At 39.3% G+C, this 18923-nt stretch overlaps 1 protein-coding gene and 1 pseudogene across 4 annotated transcripts; both read right to left on the reverse strand.

The window, feature by feature from the left end:
* Positions 1-5279: 5279 nt before the first annotated feature.
* On the reverse strand, positions 5280-10356 carry LOC137603365 (synaptic vesicle 2-related protein-like; annotated as a pseudogene).
* An 811-nt stretch (positions 10357-11167) lies between these two features.
* LOC137603901 (synaptic vesicle 2-related protein-like) lies at positions 11168-18290 on the reverse strand. Of its 4 annotated transcripts, none has more exons than XM_068327743.1 (16): positions 18174-18290; positions 17812-17942; positions 17425-17510; positions 17240-17338; positions 17103-17174; positions 16898-17022; positions 16749-16812; positions 16520-16645; positions 16321-16449; positions 16140-16213; positions 15675-15751; positions 15389-15493; positions 12239-12350; positions 12050-12131; positions 11829-11918; positions 11168-11730 (listed from the first exon to the last, which is right to left on the reverse strand). In XM_068327743.1, the coding sequence occupies exons 1-16, from the start codon at positions 18230-18232 to the stop codon at positions 11527-11529; spliced, it is 1635 nt and encodes a 544-aa protein (XP_068183844.1). In that variant the 5' UTR covers positions 18233-18290; the 3' UTR covers positions 11168-11526. The 4 variants fall into 4 exon arrangements, with proteins under 4 accessions (XP_068183844.1, XP_068183845.1, XP_068183843.1 ...); XM_068327744.1 differs by having other exon boundaries at positions 12050-12098; positions 17812-17945; positions 18174-18258; XM_068327742.1 differs by having other exon boundaries at positions 17812-17945; positions 18174-18258.
* Positions 18291-18923: the final 633 nt, after the last annotated feature.

An 18923-nucleotide genomic window follows, 5' to 3' on the forward strand; every position in this document is an offset into this window, starting at 1 on the left:
CACGTTTGAACACCACTGGTACATGGGTAATACAGTTAACATCTTAAGAACAGAAATGATTGACATGTTGAATCTCAAGGTATTACCCACCAGAACAGGAAACTGTCCGAGCCACACAGTCCTCCTCGCCAAGTGGGTCAGTACACTTGGCTAGTAGGGAGAGTTGCCTCGTCTATTTGTCCCCTGTGTTCTATCTGAGGTGGTGGTGGAGTGGGTCCAGGTGGTGGAGCAACTGGCAGAAGGCGAGGTGGCAGCAGAATACAAGGAGCCTGTGGTATGGATGTGGCCGGATGCTTGCCTGTCTTTGTCGGAATACTTTCCTCCTCCCTGTCTTTGTCCGAGTCCTCAAAGAAATGACGACAAAACGGTTGGATAAATAAGCACCTGTTAACATTGTAAGAATGTTTATTCCAGTTATTCTGTACTTTGTCGACCAGTCCACTAAAAAGATTACTAACGCGTTAGACTCAAAAAACCTGTTCTGAATATTCAACCATGCTGAGATTATCCACAGACCTATAGACAGCTACATAACTGACCTTTTCAGTCAGTAAGCTGGCATCTCCACCATTGTGCACCACTGCTACACTCTTGTTTACTACGAATTAAATGGAACATTGTATATTGTGAAGGAAGGAAAAAACATTACCATCATCATAAAAGTGCAACTTTCTGTTCTGAGAACTTATAAAGCTACCACTGATTATTAGTGAGTGTTGTGGAAGCTGCTGTTCCAACAAAAGGAACATTTATCTCATCAGTCTTTGCCATAAAGTGTTAATCAAGCCTGTCCAATGCAAACAATACATGTATTTGGATCGTGTGACAAATATCTTTCAGTGAATATCAAAGGGATAGGTGAAGGGCTGCAAATCAGGATCATTTTCATTGTCAATTATTTTGTACATTTATACATAGTCATTTTGTGATTAACATACCTATTCGAGGTTGTGTGTTGGAAAATGTCAAACATTGATGAAACATGTGCGTCACTGTTTCACAAAGCCTTAGATGATGCCCATACATGCTTTGTATTACAGTTTTTCTCTATTGCTAAAACACATTTAACCATACTGCCCTCTATTTTCCCACAACTCTAAACACAAAACACTTTTCTCAAGCACTATTCACACAACTACACAGTGTCTTCAAAACCAACCCATACACTCCAGAACAGTTGCCTAAATGTTCAAAGTCACACAAGCACACCAAAACAATTGCAACTGTGCTCAAAAGTCTCACATATTCTCAAAAGTAATCCTTGACAGCACAATACCTCTCAAGTCCTGCAAAAATGTAAACACTACTGAGCATCATTACACACTACCAAAAAATTTCAAAACACAATGTTCAGAGTGTGCGACTGTTTTTTCTACAGTTTCACAACTGCCAGGACACATTTTTAGAAACTCTTACATACGTGTATTTTCAAATATGCATTGGGCATGTACTCTAGATTTGTGTGTTTACAATAGGAATAGTTACATAATGAAGAAAATGCAGTTATCATAACTCAATGTAAAACGTATAGCATTGTAAACACCATGGAGGATCCATTTCACACAATACATACAACAATTGAAAACATAATGTTCAGGGTATGACATTTTTTATTTTACTGTGCAGTGTTAAAAAAATAAACACCCATGGATCATACTTTGAGACAACACAAAATCAAATATTGTCCATAAATTAGGAAATGTTTACGGCAAGAATTAGCTAAAATAGCCCTTCTACAATCTCACAACAACATTGTAGATCTGCCATTTTCACTAGTTTGGGTCCTGGGGGAATGTCTCATTTCTCTTTTGGGTCACCAGCCAAAACATGAATGGAGACTCAACTCATTGGTCGGCATCATGTCGTCGGGCTGGGTCGGGCCACAGGGCCTCATCAACATCACATACAATATTATCCATGGACCGGTCTATGTGGGAAGAATGCCCTGGCATGCCGCACCCAGCCTTGGAACGCCTCCGCACGCACATCATCACAGGCCAGGTCCATAGCCGTGAGAAGGTTCTCTCATCGCTCAGAATCTCTATCTCAGCTCTCAGCTCTCAGCTCTCAATCTGTCTATCTCTGCTCCATGTTCTGTGTGGTGAGAAACTGCCATTTTAGTTTAGTGTTCTTTGTTAATTATTGTATATTCTGTTAGTCCATGGCGTAGGGTTAGCTAGAAGTTGCAACCCAACTTCAAATAATCCCGACTTTAACATTATAAAAATATTTGTATGACTTTCCTGGCACTTGAACCTACACTTGAAGTTTTGAGAAATCAGTGAATATGTTTTAATAGTTTATATGGGTTTAAAATTATCAGATATACAGCATAACATATAATGACTTCACATAAATCGGTCAGATGAAAACATTAAAAATACACCATTTATATAAAAAACTTAGTCAAATGTCCGGTTTCACAAAGATTGGTGGTGGTGGTGCAGTCTGTCGGTTTTTGACACAATCTCTGACTCTTATTCTAGATTGTCACCCAGTCAAAAGGTACAAGTGTACATCACTTTCAACACTATAACATAAGACATGCAACTAATACTGTACAATTCTCATATAAATGTGATATCAATATACTGCCTAGCCCTACATTGGGGATCAAAAAGTAGTTATCCCAAACCTGACTGAATGACAGACCTGCATTGTGTCCCACAAAAACATGGGCCATCCCTAAACTGTATGAAATAGGGGAATGGCTACAAAACCACTCATGTGGGGCAAGACTGCACATTTTTGAGCAAGGTCTGAAACTTTAACACAGTTGAGTGTATCAGATGTTCAGGAAATTGCATGAATGTGCAGGTAATCAGACTTGAATGGATAAGTGAATAAGGACGTATCTGCAATGTCTTGGTATATAAAATACATTCCATCACTGCATTCTAGAATGTTAAGTATGCAGCAAATGTCATTTCCAATGAGACAAACATTATCCCCTGTGGAGACTTTAATAGTCCACTTGTCACAGGTCATTTCACTGACATTCCATCTGCAAGCAGCTCAACAAAAAGCTGCTTTTTAAGAGTGGTACCATTCAAAGGACAGTCCATAATATTAATTTCTGACAATCGCCAAATAATTTAAGCCAGGGGAAATTCTGGTTTTCGAACTACCGTTTTCAGCTTGTGCAGGTAGCTTTCATACGGAAAGCAAAAAATGAATCAAGGCAACCATGCTGCTGTACTTCATCTGCTTGATGGACCAAACCATGTACATTATAAACAATTTGATCTTTGCCATATATTTGTCCAAAGTGACTGACAAAAGATTTAAGCAAGGTGGCAGCATACTGTGTGTGACAAGATAGTCGAGGACAAGATAGTCGAGGACTAAAATTGCAATACCAGAGAAGAGTAGCATGAAGTTGTTATACAGATTTATGTCCAGGAAGACACCCAGCATTACAGGTCCTGTGTACAGCAGAAACCGTCTTAATTCTGTTGCCTTCCAGCGATCCAATTCCCTCAGCCATCTGGTCTTGGGGGCAAACTCCACAGGAATATAAGAACGCGTTTCTAAGAGTTTTCCAGACATTCTTTCTACAATGTTTTCAGGTACTTGAAAGGTGAGAGGTCCTCTAAGCCAGATGTGCAACAGTCGCCTAATGGCACCTAAACAAACCAAATACATGTAATCTAAAGGGAACTATGAGACCATGCCAACACCGCCACCATGAAATGGATGTGGGCCCTCATGATGATGACACTCAACCATGTTTTCAAATGATTCATCTGTCCTTAAAGCATAATCTGTATATGGGTATGTCATGTGTCTTAATGTATTTGCCAGGCTGCACACATGTGTCACAGCCATGGTAAGCATTGTGATTCTTTGTGTTTTTAACAAAGGACCTGGTTGGTGTGTCACAAATTACTGTGTCCAGCTTGACCTTGAATTTCTTGCCGTCTACATGAAAACCTTTCTTAAGCTGTTCCAACTCAGTAACAAAGTCTCTGAGGAATTCCACTAGTGAACTGGGTTTCTTTGGTCAACAGAACAAACCTATCACTACTGGTTCCTTCATGGGAACACCTACTAGCAGACCAAGGATGGGCTACCGTTGCAGACAGGAGCTCTTAAACAAAGGAAGACCATCTATTTCAAGTGAAAGTGTCTGAACTTAGATAATGTATGTCTAAGTGATGCCAGAATCCCCAAATAGTGGTACTGTCCCCCAGCCCTATCCACAATTGATTATTTTCTAAGGACAGTCCTAGCATCCTTTGGAAGATCATGATAGCAAATGTGTAGTATGGCCAATAGTGCTGTCAAAGCAACCAGGGTAATGCCAAACTGTATGGCCCAGTTGGAAATTCTGTGGGTGAGTGAATGTCTGTCAGAGAATTCATCATCACAATGTTCTGAATCAGATGTCTGAATCTGTTCATCACAGTCACCAACCACAAAATCCACAGTCCTGTCTGCATTCATTTCCATGCCACCTTCCTCCTTCAACACTACTCCAGCTGCAATGCCAGAGCATGTTGCATTGTCTGTGTAATTAATACTCTCTGTCCAATAGCATCTCTGAGGTCCCATTTTCCTGTTATTTCAAAGTCATTTAACTTTGTGTAGTCATCACTAATTTGTTTCAATCGTTTATTGAAACAAAGGCGGCAGGCAAAACAGGCAGAGTCCAGTAGTCAGGCAGGTCATACACTAAGGCAGTCCAAAAACCAGGCAGACAAATCTGAAGAGGGGCTGACGAAAGGCAGGGTCCTAGTAACAGGCTGAGTCAATCACAAAATTAGAATAGGCAGGAGATAAACACTAACAATCTGGCAGAGAACTGAGGGCTGAGCTGGAAGATGAAGACTGGAGCTGATTAGGGGAGTGGCTGCAGGTGAGCGAAGGGAAGGCAGGTACAGCGAATGTACTGATTATAAGTGGGACTGGATCTGAAATGACATGTTAGTCACAGGAAAACAAACAGGATAATAATAGTCTAGAGACGTGACAGAAAGTCAAAGAAGACATACAGGATAAAACAATTTTGCGAACCTTTCTTTTTAATCAAATATATTTATACAAATTAAACTTACTTGACCACCATCATCACGTTGTTCATTAAGTCCTTCTGCCCAGCATATAATGACAAGGCCACACCATAAATAAAATGATTTTGCATCTCCCAGCCTGAAACATGGGTGTCCCCTTGTTGTTGAATTCACATTAAAACAATTCAGTTATTTGCAGAATTGTCTGTTGGTAATTTTAGTTATTATTGACCGTTGATCTTTGTCTTGGGACAGTCTTGCATCACTTCATTGGCTCGTTGCTGATGTCTTCCCTCCATCCTCTTGAGTAAGATGGGACTCCTGCAAGCCTTTTCCAGATATCTCAAAAGGTTCAAAAATACAATGCTGCCAGAAGAATACAGCCACAGTAGACAGAGTCAAATGTCCGCAACGTCATCTAAAACCAAAACACAGAAAATGAAGGATCACTCAGAAAAACATAGAGCCAAATTATGTGATATCAGACGGGGGATAAAAGCACGTTTTGAATACCTGTGAAACAAAAGGAGCAGTCGGAGAACCCCACCGCGACATCACACCACAAGTCCCCAATCCTAAGGCTCTATTTTCTGTAGGAAACACCTAATTTGCATGACAAGGGCATTTTTTTCAGTTGAAATTATACAAAACAAATACCTGTGTAATATTTATCTAGAGTGATCACATGTAGACTTACCTCTGGTGTGTAACTGACAACAACTTGAAATCCTCCTGACATGAAAATTCTTGCAATAAAGGTGGAGATTGTAAGAGGAATCCTGCGAGAACCGAAGACAAACACACAGAATGAGAGATTAGTCGTCACGTTTTAATATATTTTGTTGTTGAATAACAAAATTACAGATATTGAGACAAATGTACCTCCCTATACAAGTGTATAAAGGCAAAATGAACAAAAAAAACATGAAGAAACACAATGCCATGTTGTTCTGTCTTCCGATATAATCAGCTGGTTAACATAAGGTTTAAATAATGCAGAGGACAATACAGGGAGAATGGAATAAGTTAAGGTTTTCCAGGTTAGGCCACTACAACAACTTTTTGCATCTCTATTATCCCGTAGGCAACAACATTGAGCTAATATCAACAAAGCTTCAAACCTGTTCCTGTGAGAAAGGCAAACCCATTTAAATACCTGTATGTAAACAGTAATTTCATTTATAAAGGATGCTTACTTTCATTTAAGCTTGAACAAAATTCAAAACTTTTATCAATTGTATAAATGTTTGAAAACTAAGTTTAGTTATCAGAATTTTAACAGAAGTTGAAAGCCTTCTGGTCTCAGATTGTTCTCAGGGATGGTTGATAAAGAAACATGGAGGACCACCCTGTATCTGTCCTTAGCAGTTTTCTTACACCAGCATTTTGAAGGTGTAAGAAGGTGCAACTTCAATTCTCCATTAAAAAAAAATGCTAATAGGGAGCTTTTCATCTGGACATTCAGCCAAGGTTGTCCATGTAATGTCTTTGTCGTCATCTGATGTAAAATACTTGGACTCCAGATTACAAACGGGTTTAGCTTTGGCTTCCTGGGCTGCTAAATTGAAGATGAAGAGTTTAGTGTTGGGTTTTTTAAGACAAACAGTTGAAGCTGATTAACAAACAGACAGTATCTGTTACTCACCACTACATGTATCTCCATCCTGGAACAGCTCAGTTGTGAACAGGACTACGAAAAGGCAACAGCGGACCTTTCAATGTCAGAACATTGCGTCATTCTAAATGCTAAATAATGCATGTAGAATAGTATCTGGGGAAGGAAATCGTGTTGGTCCAGGAGTTGAAATGCCAACAAGTCAAATAAAATGAAATGATGTCAAATGAAAATTCAGTTTTGATTCATGTTTCTTCTACAAAATGAGGGTAATGCAGTACTTAATTTTGTTTTTTATTTGCAGTCCCAGATTGGATTTATTTCCATCCAATATTCAATTTAATGCTAATTACATCCTGCAAAGGTGATGTATTGTAATGTCAGTGTCCGTGTGTTCGTCTGTTAGTCCACCAAATATCTTCACAACCGTTCAGATAGAAAGATGAGACAAAAAGCACATTACTGGGGCAGCAAAGGGGATGAAGATGAGATGATGACCCTGACCTTGAAGAAACTAGGTCAAGGTCAAATTTCAACTTTTGCACTCATCACAGATTTTTGGTAGGCAGTCATGTGATACCATACTCACATTCTATTGGCTGACGGTATCCAGAAGTGCGCTACGTTCTGTGAGTCTCTGACTTCTGTGAGACACAAAGTGCTTTAAACAGTCTATCAGAGTGTTTTAAAGGCAATACAGATAGAAGGTGGTTTAATATCAGTATGGGGGGGGGGGTTGTGTGGTTCCTGGAACACATTAACCACGAGGAACGAGGGATCACTCTATACCTGTTTAGGGACACATCTCTGAAACCTGATGAGATGTAATCACAAAACAAAAAGCAACATTTTCAGGAAGCCAGAGCCACAAAAATGTGTGTGTCTGGGTAAAATGTTGAATTCAGGTGTGTCGCGGGATGTTACAGTCTCTGACTGCCTTGTTAGTTTTTAATATGTTGTTGTTTTCTATTCTTCTCCTGATCCGCACTTCAGGACCATCATAAAAAAATAAATGAAGTATGAATGGATAGAGGATAAAGTAGAAGCTAACCCAATAAACCATAGAAGAAGAGTAGTCCTCCTGTACTGAGGAGAAAATAGATCTTTAATCTGCCCACGGTCTTTCTGTGAAATAAAAAATAAAAAACAATTAGTGGGAACATTTTCACTATAAAACCTGTTCAACATTGTTTTCTGACCCAATCGTATGTAACCTTACCTGCTAGTGGATGATCACCTTCCCTTGAGGAATAGTGTTACCATTCTCTCGGGCAACACGCTGTAATGTTACCATGGCTTTCTCTGTGTTTCCTGCCACTGTAAAACAGGACGTTTACTGAAGAGATGACCTCAGGAGATTGTTAGTTTAAACATCTCTATAAACCACGAGTACACTTACAAAGCAGAAACAGGAAAATTGCCAATGATAGAATGGACACACCAAGCAGCCATCTCCAACCAAGTTTGGGCTTGATCCACAATGCCAGGATCACAAACATAGTACCAACTGACCAGAAGACCTGATGCACACAAAACAGCATTCGGAATGGGAATCATTAAACAGTAATTAACCACCACAACAACAACAATAACAGCGACAAAAAATCCACCACATTACCCACATCATCATGATGCAGGTGCCTCTCAACTTTGTGGGGAGGAACTCTGAGTACAATGTCACCCTTAAATGGGAGGAATAATTGATGTCAATTATGGTTTAATAATGTGTCATTCTGGCCATGCAGACATCAGTCCAATGGATAAAGAGGAAGCAGGAAATTTACGACTGAAAGTCCTCCAATGCTAAAGCCGACAAAACCCTGCAGAGCCAAGAGGCATTCATATCCTGGAGCGAAGGCACTCAACAGACCGTAAAACAGGATCCAGCTGATGCAAATGATCAGACACTGCTTCCAACAGAGAGATACAAAGAAAACATGAGAGTTATATGTCAAGTCATGCACAAAACCACTAAACTGTACATGAATAAACAAGGAAAAGATTAGGCCTACAATGTTTCTACCATAGCTGTCTGACACTTTACCCCATAAAGAGGCACTGAGGCCTTACGTGAAAAAAATCACCTGGAAAAAAAATTAAAAGAAAAAACACAAACATTTTAACATTTTTTTAAATCAGCAACAAGAACATTTTGAGTGGATCCTACCGACGTTAAGAGAGCCAACTTATAGCTAGACAGCCTCCAGTCACAGTGAAGCTGGCGGCCCCAGATACTGGGGATCATCATTTCCATGGGTTCTCCTACCTGTTCTCAGTGATGTGAACAATGTGTGAAACAAACACCATCTGGAAATCATAGTGAGAACATTTCCCATGTTTAATAACTACCAAAGCCAATCCGGCGAGAACAGATAATTTCCACTGGAACCTTCTGAAGCCGATCATTTTGAGAGCATCTTCTACAGTAAAGGTCTCTAAAATTGTCAAGACATTCACAGACATAAGAACCAAAACCAGCCTAACCAAATTGCTTTAATTATTAAAAACTGCACAATATGCATCTAACCTATAGACATAAAATGTCACGTCTTATCTGCTAAATAATGGTACTAAAGCATAGTTTTCAATAAGAGTTGATAACTATCTCCTTCAGAGTAAAATAACTCAATTAGATTCTCAAACATAAGGAAGCATCTATCCTATAATACCTGTATTTGTAATATTCTATTTTAAGGTTTCTTCAGGGTCCCCTCGCTGAATTGATGTGTGTTTTATTTTAAGGAAACAGACAGGATCATGAATGTGCATGATTTCTGAGAGTTTTACAGACGTTTCCACTGGTGATCTGCGTAAGGGTCCTGCAACCCATGACACACCAACTTGTCTCATATGTGAAGTACTGCAAAGTTAAATTTTAGGTCAAAAGCCATTTCTCGTGTGTGTTTCCTGTTGACAAGATCATTCATCGTATAGATAGTGTGAAGAGAGTCAGTTTAGATTCAGGAAATGGAACCTGCCCCAGTGGAGAAAATGTTGTTTCTAAATACAAACCAATGATGTCACAAAGCATAGTCATATATATATATATATATATATATATATATATATATATATATATATATATATATATATATATATATATATATATATATATATAATAATCACTAAACTATACATGTTTTGCATACTTCTTTATTTTGCTGACAGTTTTATTAACAGGCTTTCTGCAAAATGCTACACACTTCAAACTCATGCCACCTGATATTTTACCATCCAGTAGATGTCGCACTAGAGCAAATGAAGCCTCATGAAGCTCCGAATCACCGTGAACCGATTGGGATGAAAGGCTTCAGTGCTTCATGGGGCTTCATCTGCCCATCACTCCTCACTGGTGGAGGTACTCTAGGTCCAGAAATGTGCATTGGCTTAACTGATTAGCTGTTCTGACGTGTGCCTGCATAGTGTACACAGATGAGCAAATGACCTGTGGGCTATCAAGTCTACTAATAGGTAGACTTTCAAATGCCCAGTTTTTCATCCCAAATAAAAGGAAACAACCTGATATTTTACTTTCTCATGGTATTGTCTCGACGCATGGACAGAACAGTTTCCATTAATACCTCAGTACTATGAGGGAAACTCCTTCTGGCTCTGGTAGTTTAGATTCAGGCAGTGTCTTACAAATGGTATTAGGGGGACTAGATGGGCCTGCATGACTCTGATTTTTTTTTTACCGATCGTTCGTCTGAGGAACTGCTGAAAGGACATTGTGAACGTTTTGGAAAATATTTGCAAAATGTTATGTAAAAGTTACTAACCGTAGGCTTAGAAGGCTGGTTTTAACTATGGGCTCTGATTGTTTTTTGTTATGCTACAGAGACAGACATTTTTGTTAATTGAAGGATTCCATATGTTCAACCAGAAATAATCACCCTTACCAAAGCCAAAAAACTGATTTTGTAGTAGCAACTATCCATCCATCCATTGTAATTGTCTCATCTTGACCTGCATATCCATTTTGCAGTGTTGTAGGGGCCTATCTGAGCTGGCTATAGGTGAGAGGCGGGGTACACCCTGGATGCTTAGCCAGTGCATCACTGGGGCAGCTTTCAACTCTACTTTTATAATAAAACACACCATTCAAAGCCGATAGAAACTAGGCACTCACGGACGCAACATCCCACGACACCCCTGAATTAATTTTTTTCCCCTGACCTACTTTCATAGGTCAGGGTTATTTAATAAAAGATCTATGATCCAACTTGTAACTGGTGCATTCTATTTGTCATGAAGTTTCAGAAATGTGGACCTAAAATGGTATAAAGGTGAACATTTGACCTTGACCTAGTTTTTCAAGGTCAAGTTTGTGATGTAATTTTTATCCCCTTGTCTCCCTAAATATAACAGCTTTTTTCTTTTCTTTTCATTTTTCTGTCGTATCCGGTTCCTCAGATATGTGCAAAAATATCTTAGGATAGAAAATATCTCAGACCACTGTCACCTCACAAAACACGATTTGGTTGTAATCCAAGAAACCACACTTTAACTGTGACAAAATTTATACAAATTTCAAGTTTGACCAAATTTCGACAGGGTGACGTTTTAGGAAGGTTAAAGGTTAAAGGTAAACATCACTGTGACATCATAATAATTGGCAAAAGTACATCATTGGAAATAATTAAACACGATAAATGAGGTAACAAAGAAGAGCTTGTGAGCATTTCTAATATCTGTATGTCCTTGTACCACCGTGGTAATTGGAGATTGGCCTTTCCAGCAGACCCCTGCAGGTAAACACATGTCCACAAGTTACCATAAATGTGTGAAACAAGTAGTATTTGTCACTCAAATCATTCTTCCTGTTTCCAGTAGGGGTAGGTGTCACTTTAAATGCTCATTAAAACAAGCTGTTGTCGGTTGACAGAATTAACTGTCTTTTCAATTGTTTTTGCTTCTCTTGGTTAATCTGTGATGTGTTTGACTCATTGCGGTTGTCTGGACTCCAGCCTCCTTGTTAAGACTGGATTCCTGCAGTCTCTTGCCCAATGTCTCAGAAGGCAAGATCAGAGGCATAAAGACAGCCAGCAGACTACAGCCACAGAATACAGAGAGGGTCAAATAAATTGATTTCCTGATCATCACCTAGAACCAAAACAGAAAACGGGAAATCAGTCTTCTCTGAAAGACTCTGGCGCTGGTTCCTCTGGAAAGAAACTAACAAGATTGTAAGTTCTTTATACCTGTGACACAAATGGAGAGATGAGTGAACCCACTTTGGCCATTGAAGAACAAGTCCCCATTGCTAAGGCTCTATTTTCTGTAGGAAACACCTGCATGAGAAGGAAGCATTTAATTCAATTGAAGAAGTGGTAATTATGTCTGTATCAGTATTATCTATAAGAAAATGGATTGAAATTTGCTTGTCTACATCTGTCTAAACTGAAAAAATACATAGACCCACCTCTGGTGTGTAAAGATTAACAACCTGGTATCCTCCAGTGATGAAGGCTCTGGCAATAAAGATGAAGATTGTAAGAGGTATCCTGCATGAACCAAAAGACAGACACCAAGCACTGAACACTCATCCTGGTGTTTAAATATACTGTAGTTTGTTGGTGTATGATGATAAAATCAAAAAGACAAAAGTTACCTCCCAATACAAGCATATAAAGGCAAAATGAACAAAGAAAACATGAAGAAGCACAATGCCAGGCTTTTCTTCCTGCCAATTCGCTCAACCATCAATAGGGCACCAAATACACCTGAAACAACCATGAAATATTGAACATATGATTTACGTGGTGCAGAAAAATAAAATGAAACAGACACAATGAAATAACTTGCATTTCTACAGCATAGGCCACATGTGTCAAACTCAAGGCCCGGGGGGCCAAATGTGGCCCGCCACATCACTTTATGACCCGCAAGAACATAAAAGGTAAGAGTGTCTAAAAATAAATCTGTCAAAAGTGTGCTTTGACCAAAAACTGAATTTCCCACAAAGCAGTAATTAAGCCCATTTTAACATTGTCAGAGAAAGTTTTGAACAAAGTTAATGTCCTAAACCTGTACGTACCTTTCAGCATTAATGGTGCCCTTGCAGGTGTGTAAGTTGCCCATGCCTTGGGCACTAAATCATTCCCATACCATCACAGATGCTGGCTTTTGAACTTTGTGACTATAACGGTGCAGATGGTTCATTTCCTCTTTGGTTTGGAGGACAAGATGAGCACATTTCCCAAAAAAACAATTTGAAATGTGGACTCGTCCGACCACAGAACACTTTTCTACTTTGCATCAGTCCATCTGAGATGAGCTTCCAGAGAAGCCGGCGGCGTCTCTTGGTGTTGTTGATAAATGGATTTGGCTTTTAATAGTAGTTTTAACTTACACTTACAGATGTAGTGACAAACTGTAATTACTGACAGTGGTTTTCCAGAGTGTTCCTGAGCCCATGTGGTGATATCCTTCACACAGTGATACCGGTTTGTGATGCAGTACCGCCTGAGAGATCGAAACTCACGGGCATTCAGTGTTGGTTTTCGGCCTTGCTGCTTACGTGCAATAATTCTGAACTTTTTGATGATATTATGAACGGTAGATGACCAACTCCCCAATTCCTTGCAATAGCTGGTTGGGAAACGTTGTTCTTAAACTGTTCGACAATTTGCTCACACATTTGTTCACAAAGTGATGACCATCAATCCGTCCTTGTTTGTGAACGACTGAGCATTTCAGTGACGCTGCTCTTATTCCCATGCATGGGACCCACCTGTTTCCAAGTAGTCTGTTCACCTGTGGGATGTTCACCTGTGGGATGTTCCAAATAAGTGTTTGATGAGTGTTCCTGAACTTTCTCAGTCTGTTTTGCCACTTGTGCCAGAGTTTTTTGAAACATGTTGCAGGCATCAAATTCCAAAAGTAAGAAGGATATTCTAGACCAAGGGCGGCATAGTGGCGCAGTGGTTAGCGCTGCTGCCTCACAACATGGCAGACCCGGGTTTGAGTCTCGCTCTGTATGGAGTTCGCATGTTCTCCCCGTGTCTGCGTGGGTTCTCTCCGGGTTCTCCGGCTTCCTCCCACCTCCAAAAACATGCGCTTCAGGTTGATTGGCCGTTCCAAATTGGCCGTAGGAGGGAGTGTGTGTGTGCATGTTTGTATATCTTTGTGTGTGGCTCCGCGGTGCACTGGCGTCATGCTCGGAGTGTTCCCCGCCTCACGCCCTATGCCACCGAGATAGGCTCCGGCTCCCCGTGACCCGCTGCGGTGGATACAGCGGTGGTGATCTGATTCTAGACCAAATGGTCTCTTCTCTGGAAGCGTTAAAGAGCGAGTTAAAGAGCGACTGATAAGTTAAGGAGTGACGTTGATAAAAAGTTTGAAGAAAAGCTAAAACCGGTGCTAGACGCCTTGGAAGAAATGGAAGAAATGAAGGACGAAATGAAGAAAATGCAGAAAGACATGGATGAAAAAGACCAAAGAATTGTTGTCTTGGAACAGGGACAACAAAGAATGGATGACTTGGAACAAAGCATTCGTATAAATGATGTGAACATCACTGGAATCAAAATCAAGCCGAGGAATTACAAAAATGCTATGGCCAGCGCTGAAATCGAATCTCTGGAGCAACAAGTGAGTTCTCAAGTGAGGGGTCTGGAGATAACTATAGATCAGACCAGATTGAGACTTGTTACCCATTACCATGTGGAGGTAGGAGACCACCTGCAGTGCTGATAAAATTCAACAATCGTAAACACAAGATAGCTCTTCTGAAACAAGGCTTCAAACTGAAAGGAAAAAATGTCTCCATCAATGAGAATCTCACTAAAAAGAATGCTGATATCGCTAAAAAAGTTCGACAACTAAAGAAGAATGGACTGATCGTCAACACCTGGACCAACACCTGGACCAACACCTGGACCAACACCTGGACCAACACCTGGACCAACACCTGGACCAACACCTGGACCAACACCTGGACGAACAACTGCAGGATCTTCATCAGAACAAAGGGGTTTTCTCCAGACCAGATGAAAACAATGGTGATCAGGAGTGCAGAGGAGTTGGTGAAATATGAGCAATAAAGACGGACAAGAATTGTTACTACATCCAAGATCAGCACAACAGAGTCACTTCAATAGTGGAGCTCTACACCAAAATGGAACAGTTGAAAAAACTAACAACATTAATGTCAGAAACATGGATTCATGAACAAAAAAACAAAACAAATCATGTATTTGTGATAACATGGGATAACATTAAGTTTGTGACCTTAAAGAGCATGTTGATATCTTTTGACAATATAATACCATGTGAAACTATTAAAGTTTACACAACAAACTGGTTAATTCTTGTATAAAAACTGATAAACTGAAAGACGTGAATATGATTGTTATATTCTTGTGGAGAACACTGGTAAGGTCAACTTCCTGTTTGACCATCTATGATGTTAACAAGCCTTGTTGTTCCAGGAAGAACGTAAACATGGTTATGCTCTAGGCTGAAATGCTAATATCTGGAAGTGGATAGGAGTATGAATGTCAAAATTCAATGGATGAACTGGTTGAAAACATTTAATGTCTGAGTTTGATGACAACATATTGTAATGGGAGAGATGTTTGTTGATGTTGTAAAAGTGCTGAAGGTGTGAAGTCTGTTATATTAACATGTCCGAAACCCCCCCCCCAAAAACAACAACAACTAAATAAATATTAATTAATTAATTAATAAAGGAATGTCTCTTATGTGTTAATTTCAAATCACTTCTCTGAAAATTAATTGTCCGGAAGGAACATTTTACCTGGGATTTCAGCAAAGGTTGTCCATAACAGGTCATTGTAGTCTGTTGATGTCAAATAATTACACTCTAAGCTACAACTGGGTTCAAGATTTGCTCCTTGGCTTGCTATGAGGAAGAACAAAAGTTTAATATTGATTTTTAAATTTCAAAACTAATATATGTTAATCTACACTACAAGTGTTATAACAACAACAACAACAACAACAACAAAAACAACAACAATAATAATAATAATAATAATGAAATCCTTTATTCGTCCCTCGTATTTGGAAATTAGTTTACTTACCTTCACATGAATCTCCAGATTGGAACAACTCTGTTGTCAAGAAGACTATACCATAATAGCAGAACGCAATGGCAAACCTTTGGATGAAATAGTAACACATTGCTTTACAATTTAAAACATGATTGTGCAGTTCAAAATAAAGGAGAAACAGTAGATTAACCCTGGATGAATCATGTCTTGTGAAACCCGTTGCCTAATGCAATAAATAGCAACTGGCCATATCGGTGACAGTATACTGTATGTCCTACTGTTTGCAATCTGCCCATTATTTTTGCACATTTTTACTACAGAATATATTAAATTAACTCAATCATCTTATATAACAGTCTTTACAGTATTTTCAAATGGAGAGCTTGTTTTCAGTTCATGCTTGTGAAAGTATCATATGTAATTAAATGTAATAATTAAATATCAGTAAGAAACAATGACAGAAGATAAAATAGAAGATATATTACTTAAACCAACCAAATAAACCACAGAAGAAGAGTAGTCCTCCTGTACTCAGGAGAAAAGAGATCTTTAATTTGCCCACGGTCTTTCTGTGAAATTAATAAGGAAAAATAGAGGGAACATGTTTAACATTACCCATGAAGCATCATGATGGACACAGGTCTTCTCTTTCTTACAACTGTATCTGTAACCTCACCTGTTTGTGGGCGATCACCTTCCCTTGAGGCATGGTCTTACCATTCTCTCTGGCAACACGCTGTAATGTTACCATGGCTCTCTCTGTGTTTCCTGTCAGCAAGTCAAAGCGAGGACTTTCAGGAAGCCACTGTGTAACAAGAAAAAACATTTAAGAGTAACTTCTTGTTAGTTTAAACGTCAGTCAACAATCTACTTACAAAGGTGAAGCAGACGAAGATTGCCAGTGGTAGAGTAGACACACCAAGCAGCCATCTCCAACCAAATGTTGGCATGACCCACAATGCAATGAAGACTATGAATACAGCACCACCTGACCAGAAGAACTGATGCACACAAACACATTAATCAAGAGGGAACTGGTACCCATTGTAATTAATCAAATTGAAGATAGAACATTGGAATACAACAACAAAAACACCACATTACCGACATCATGATGATGCAAGTGCCTCTCTTCTTAAAGGAGAGGAACTCTGAGTACAATATTGTCCTTGAAAGAGAACAAAAGTTTCTTAGAAATTACTTCATGGTTATTAAAATGCATTCAGCAAATAAAGAAGAAGCAGTGAAATTACGACTGAGAATTTCCTCCAATGCCAATGCCTACAAGACCCCGCAGGACCAAGAGCCATCCATATCCTGGAGAGAAGGTACTCAGCAAGCCATAAAACAGGATCCAGCTGATACAAATGATCAGACACTGTTTCCAACAGAGAAGGAGAAAATATAAGACTTGATGTAAGGCGCAAAATTCACACAAAAAGTGCAAATGAGACTTACAACTCGTCTGCCATAGTTGTCAGAAACATAACCCCATCCAGGGGCACTCATCACCATTCCAAGAAACACCACCTGTTAAAAAATTATGTTTAAGCATTTTAAAAGACACAATAAAAAACCCTTTTAGACGTTCATACCGATAGTATTACAGCCATCTTATAGCTGGGCAGCCTCCACTCGCAGTGAAGCTGGGGGCCCAAGATACTGAGGATCATCATTTCCATGGCTTCTCCTGTCTGCTCTCAGAAAGTCAGAGAATAGGTGTTTAATATACATTATATGGATATCAGAACGAGAATTTTTCTCCATGTTCGAGTCTAACCCAAGCAAATCCAACGAGGAAAGATAATTTCCAATGGAATTTTCCGAAGCCAATGGTTTCCAGTATATCGTCTACTGTCAATGTTTCTGTAAAATTGACAAGACATTCACTGAATTCACTGTCCCCTGAAAAGAAATGTATTTGCATTTAAGAGCCAACTTTCATGTGTTGACTGGGTATATAAGACCAAATGCCGTTACACTTGTCTGAGTAATACTTCCATACTGCTATGTATTAAAGAGAAATAATTCATCACATTGTATTAATAATTCCTCAAATAATTAGCAATTCTCATTAACTGGAGAGAATTTCCCTGAAGAGGGCTGTAGTTAGCATACAGACACAGTCAAAATACTAATAAACTGTAGTTACAAGAGTTGGACAAACCTTCTGTTTCATCAGATCCACATCTGGATGCTGAATTTTCTCCACCTGAGTCAAACTTTCTTGAAACAATAGTGCAGATTTCATTGTCTGTGTTCTGGTCCTCATCGCTCTGACCCACAAAAGGTTCCTCCCTGCTGAACATCAACGCACCCAAAAAGGAAATTCAGCCTTTATTCAACACAGAGATTGGATTTAAAACACAGGTAATCCTGCAGCCACACAGGAAGAGTTATTTGCACATAGTCCACTATGTGAAGCAGGATTCCCCAAAGTGTAGGCGCTTCTCCAAATATCCAATGCATACATAGGGAATTAAACTATTAAAATGAAGAGGAATAAATACAACTGATTGATCACTTTACCTTAAATGACTTCTATGACACTTGAAAAACACGCTTCTTGATTTGCTCCAGTAGTCCATTTTCAAATGACTGTTTGACGTCCACAGCTTTTCTCTGACAGTAGAAAGGTGTTGATACTGGTTGTGGACTTTAAGACTTCATTGCAGTACCCAGTCAGAGAACATTATCTCGTCAGGTGTACAGGGAGGGATCACAGCAGGAACCGGTTTTATTGCATGATTGAATGGAGAGGTGCTTGGGTATTGTGGTCACTTAATTATGCCTCATGCCCTAAGCAAGCTGGGATAGGCTCCAGTTCCCCGTCATGCACGACGGCGGACACAATGTTTAGAGAAAATGAATGAATGAATATATACAGTATATACAGAATATATATATAGTTATTAATTTTAATGGTACCTGGTGCCCAAATATAGTTTCTATCCAGCTCTTACCAAGTATTCCAATGTTTGCTGTCTACCCAATTATTTTAAGACAATATCCCTGAGGACACATTTGCTCCAGAATATATTAAATTTAACCAAATCAACTGAAATAACAAGTTGTCACACGTCAAGCTCTTGGCACACTGTGCTCAGCATTAATTGCATGCTAAAAAATAATTTTAAACACGTGACTGAATGATCACAATCCAACTGACACATAGTGAAACCAAATTCTTCCAAAGTACTTGCTAGTTCTGTGTTGTTGCAAATTCAACCACAATGAATTGATTAACTGCTTCTTCTCTTTTGGGCTTCTCCCTTCAGG

This window comes from Antennarius striatus, chromosome 11 (assembly GCF_040054535.1).
Source record: "Antennarius striatus isolate MH-2024 chromosome 11, ASM4005453v1, whole genome shotgun sequence".
Lineage (NCBI taxonomy): Eukaryota > Metazoa > Chordata > Actinopteri > Lophiiformes > Antennariidae > Antennarius > Antennarius striatus.

Excerpts from the sequence above, each read along its gene's own strand:
- LOC137603901 (XM_068327742.1), bottom strand. The coding sequence starts at position 18,232 with ATGGACTACTGGAGCAAATCAAGAAGCGTGTTTTTCAAGTGTCATAGA. Across the intron at positions 17,175-17,239 it reads AGATGGCTGTAATACTATCG|GTGGTGTTTCTTGGAATGGT; the intron begins GTATGAACGTCT and ends ATTTTTTAACAG. Across the intron at positions 16,646-16,748 it reads CTTGCATCATCATGATGTCG|TTCTTCTGGTCAGGTGGTGC; the intron begins GTAATGTGGTGT and ends TGTGTGCATCAG.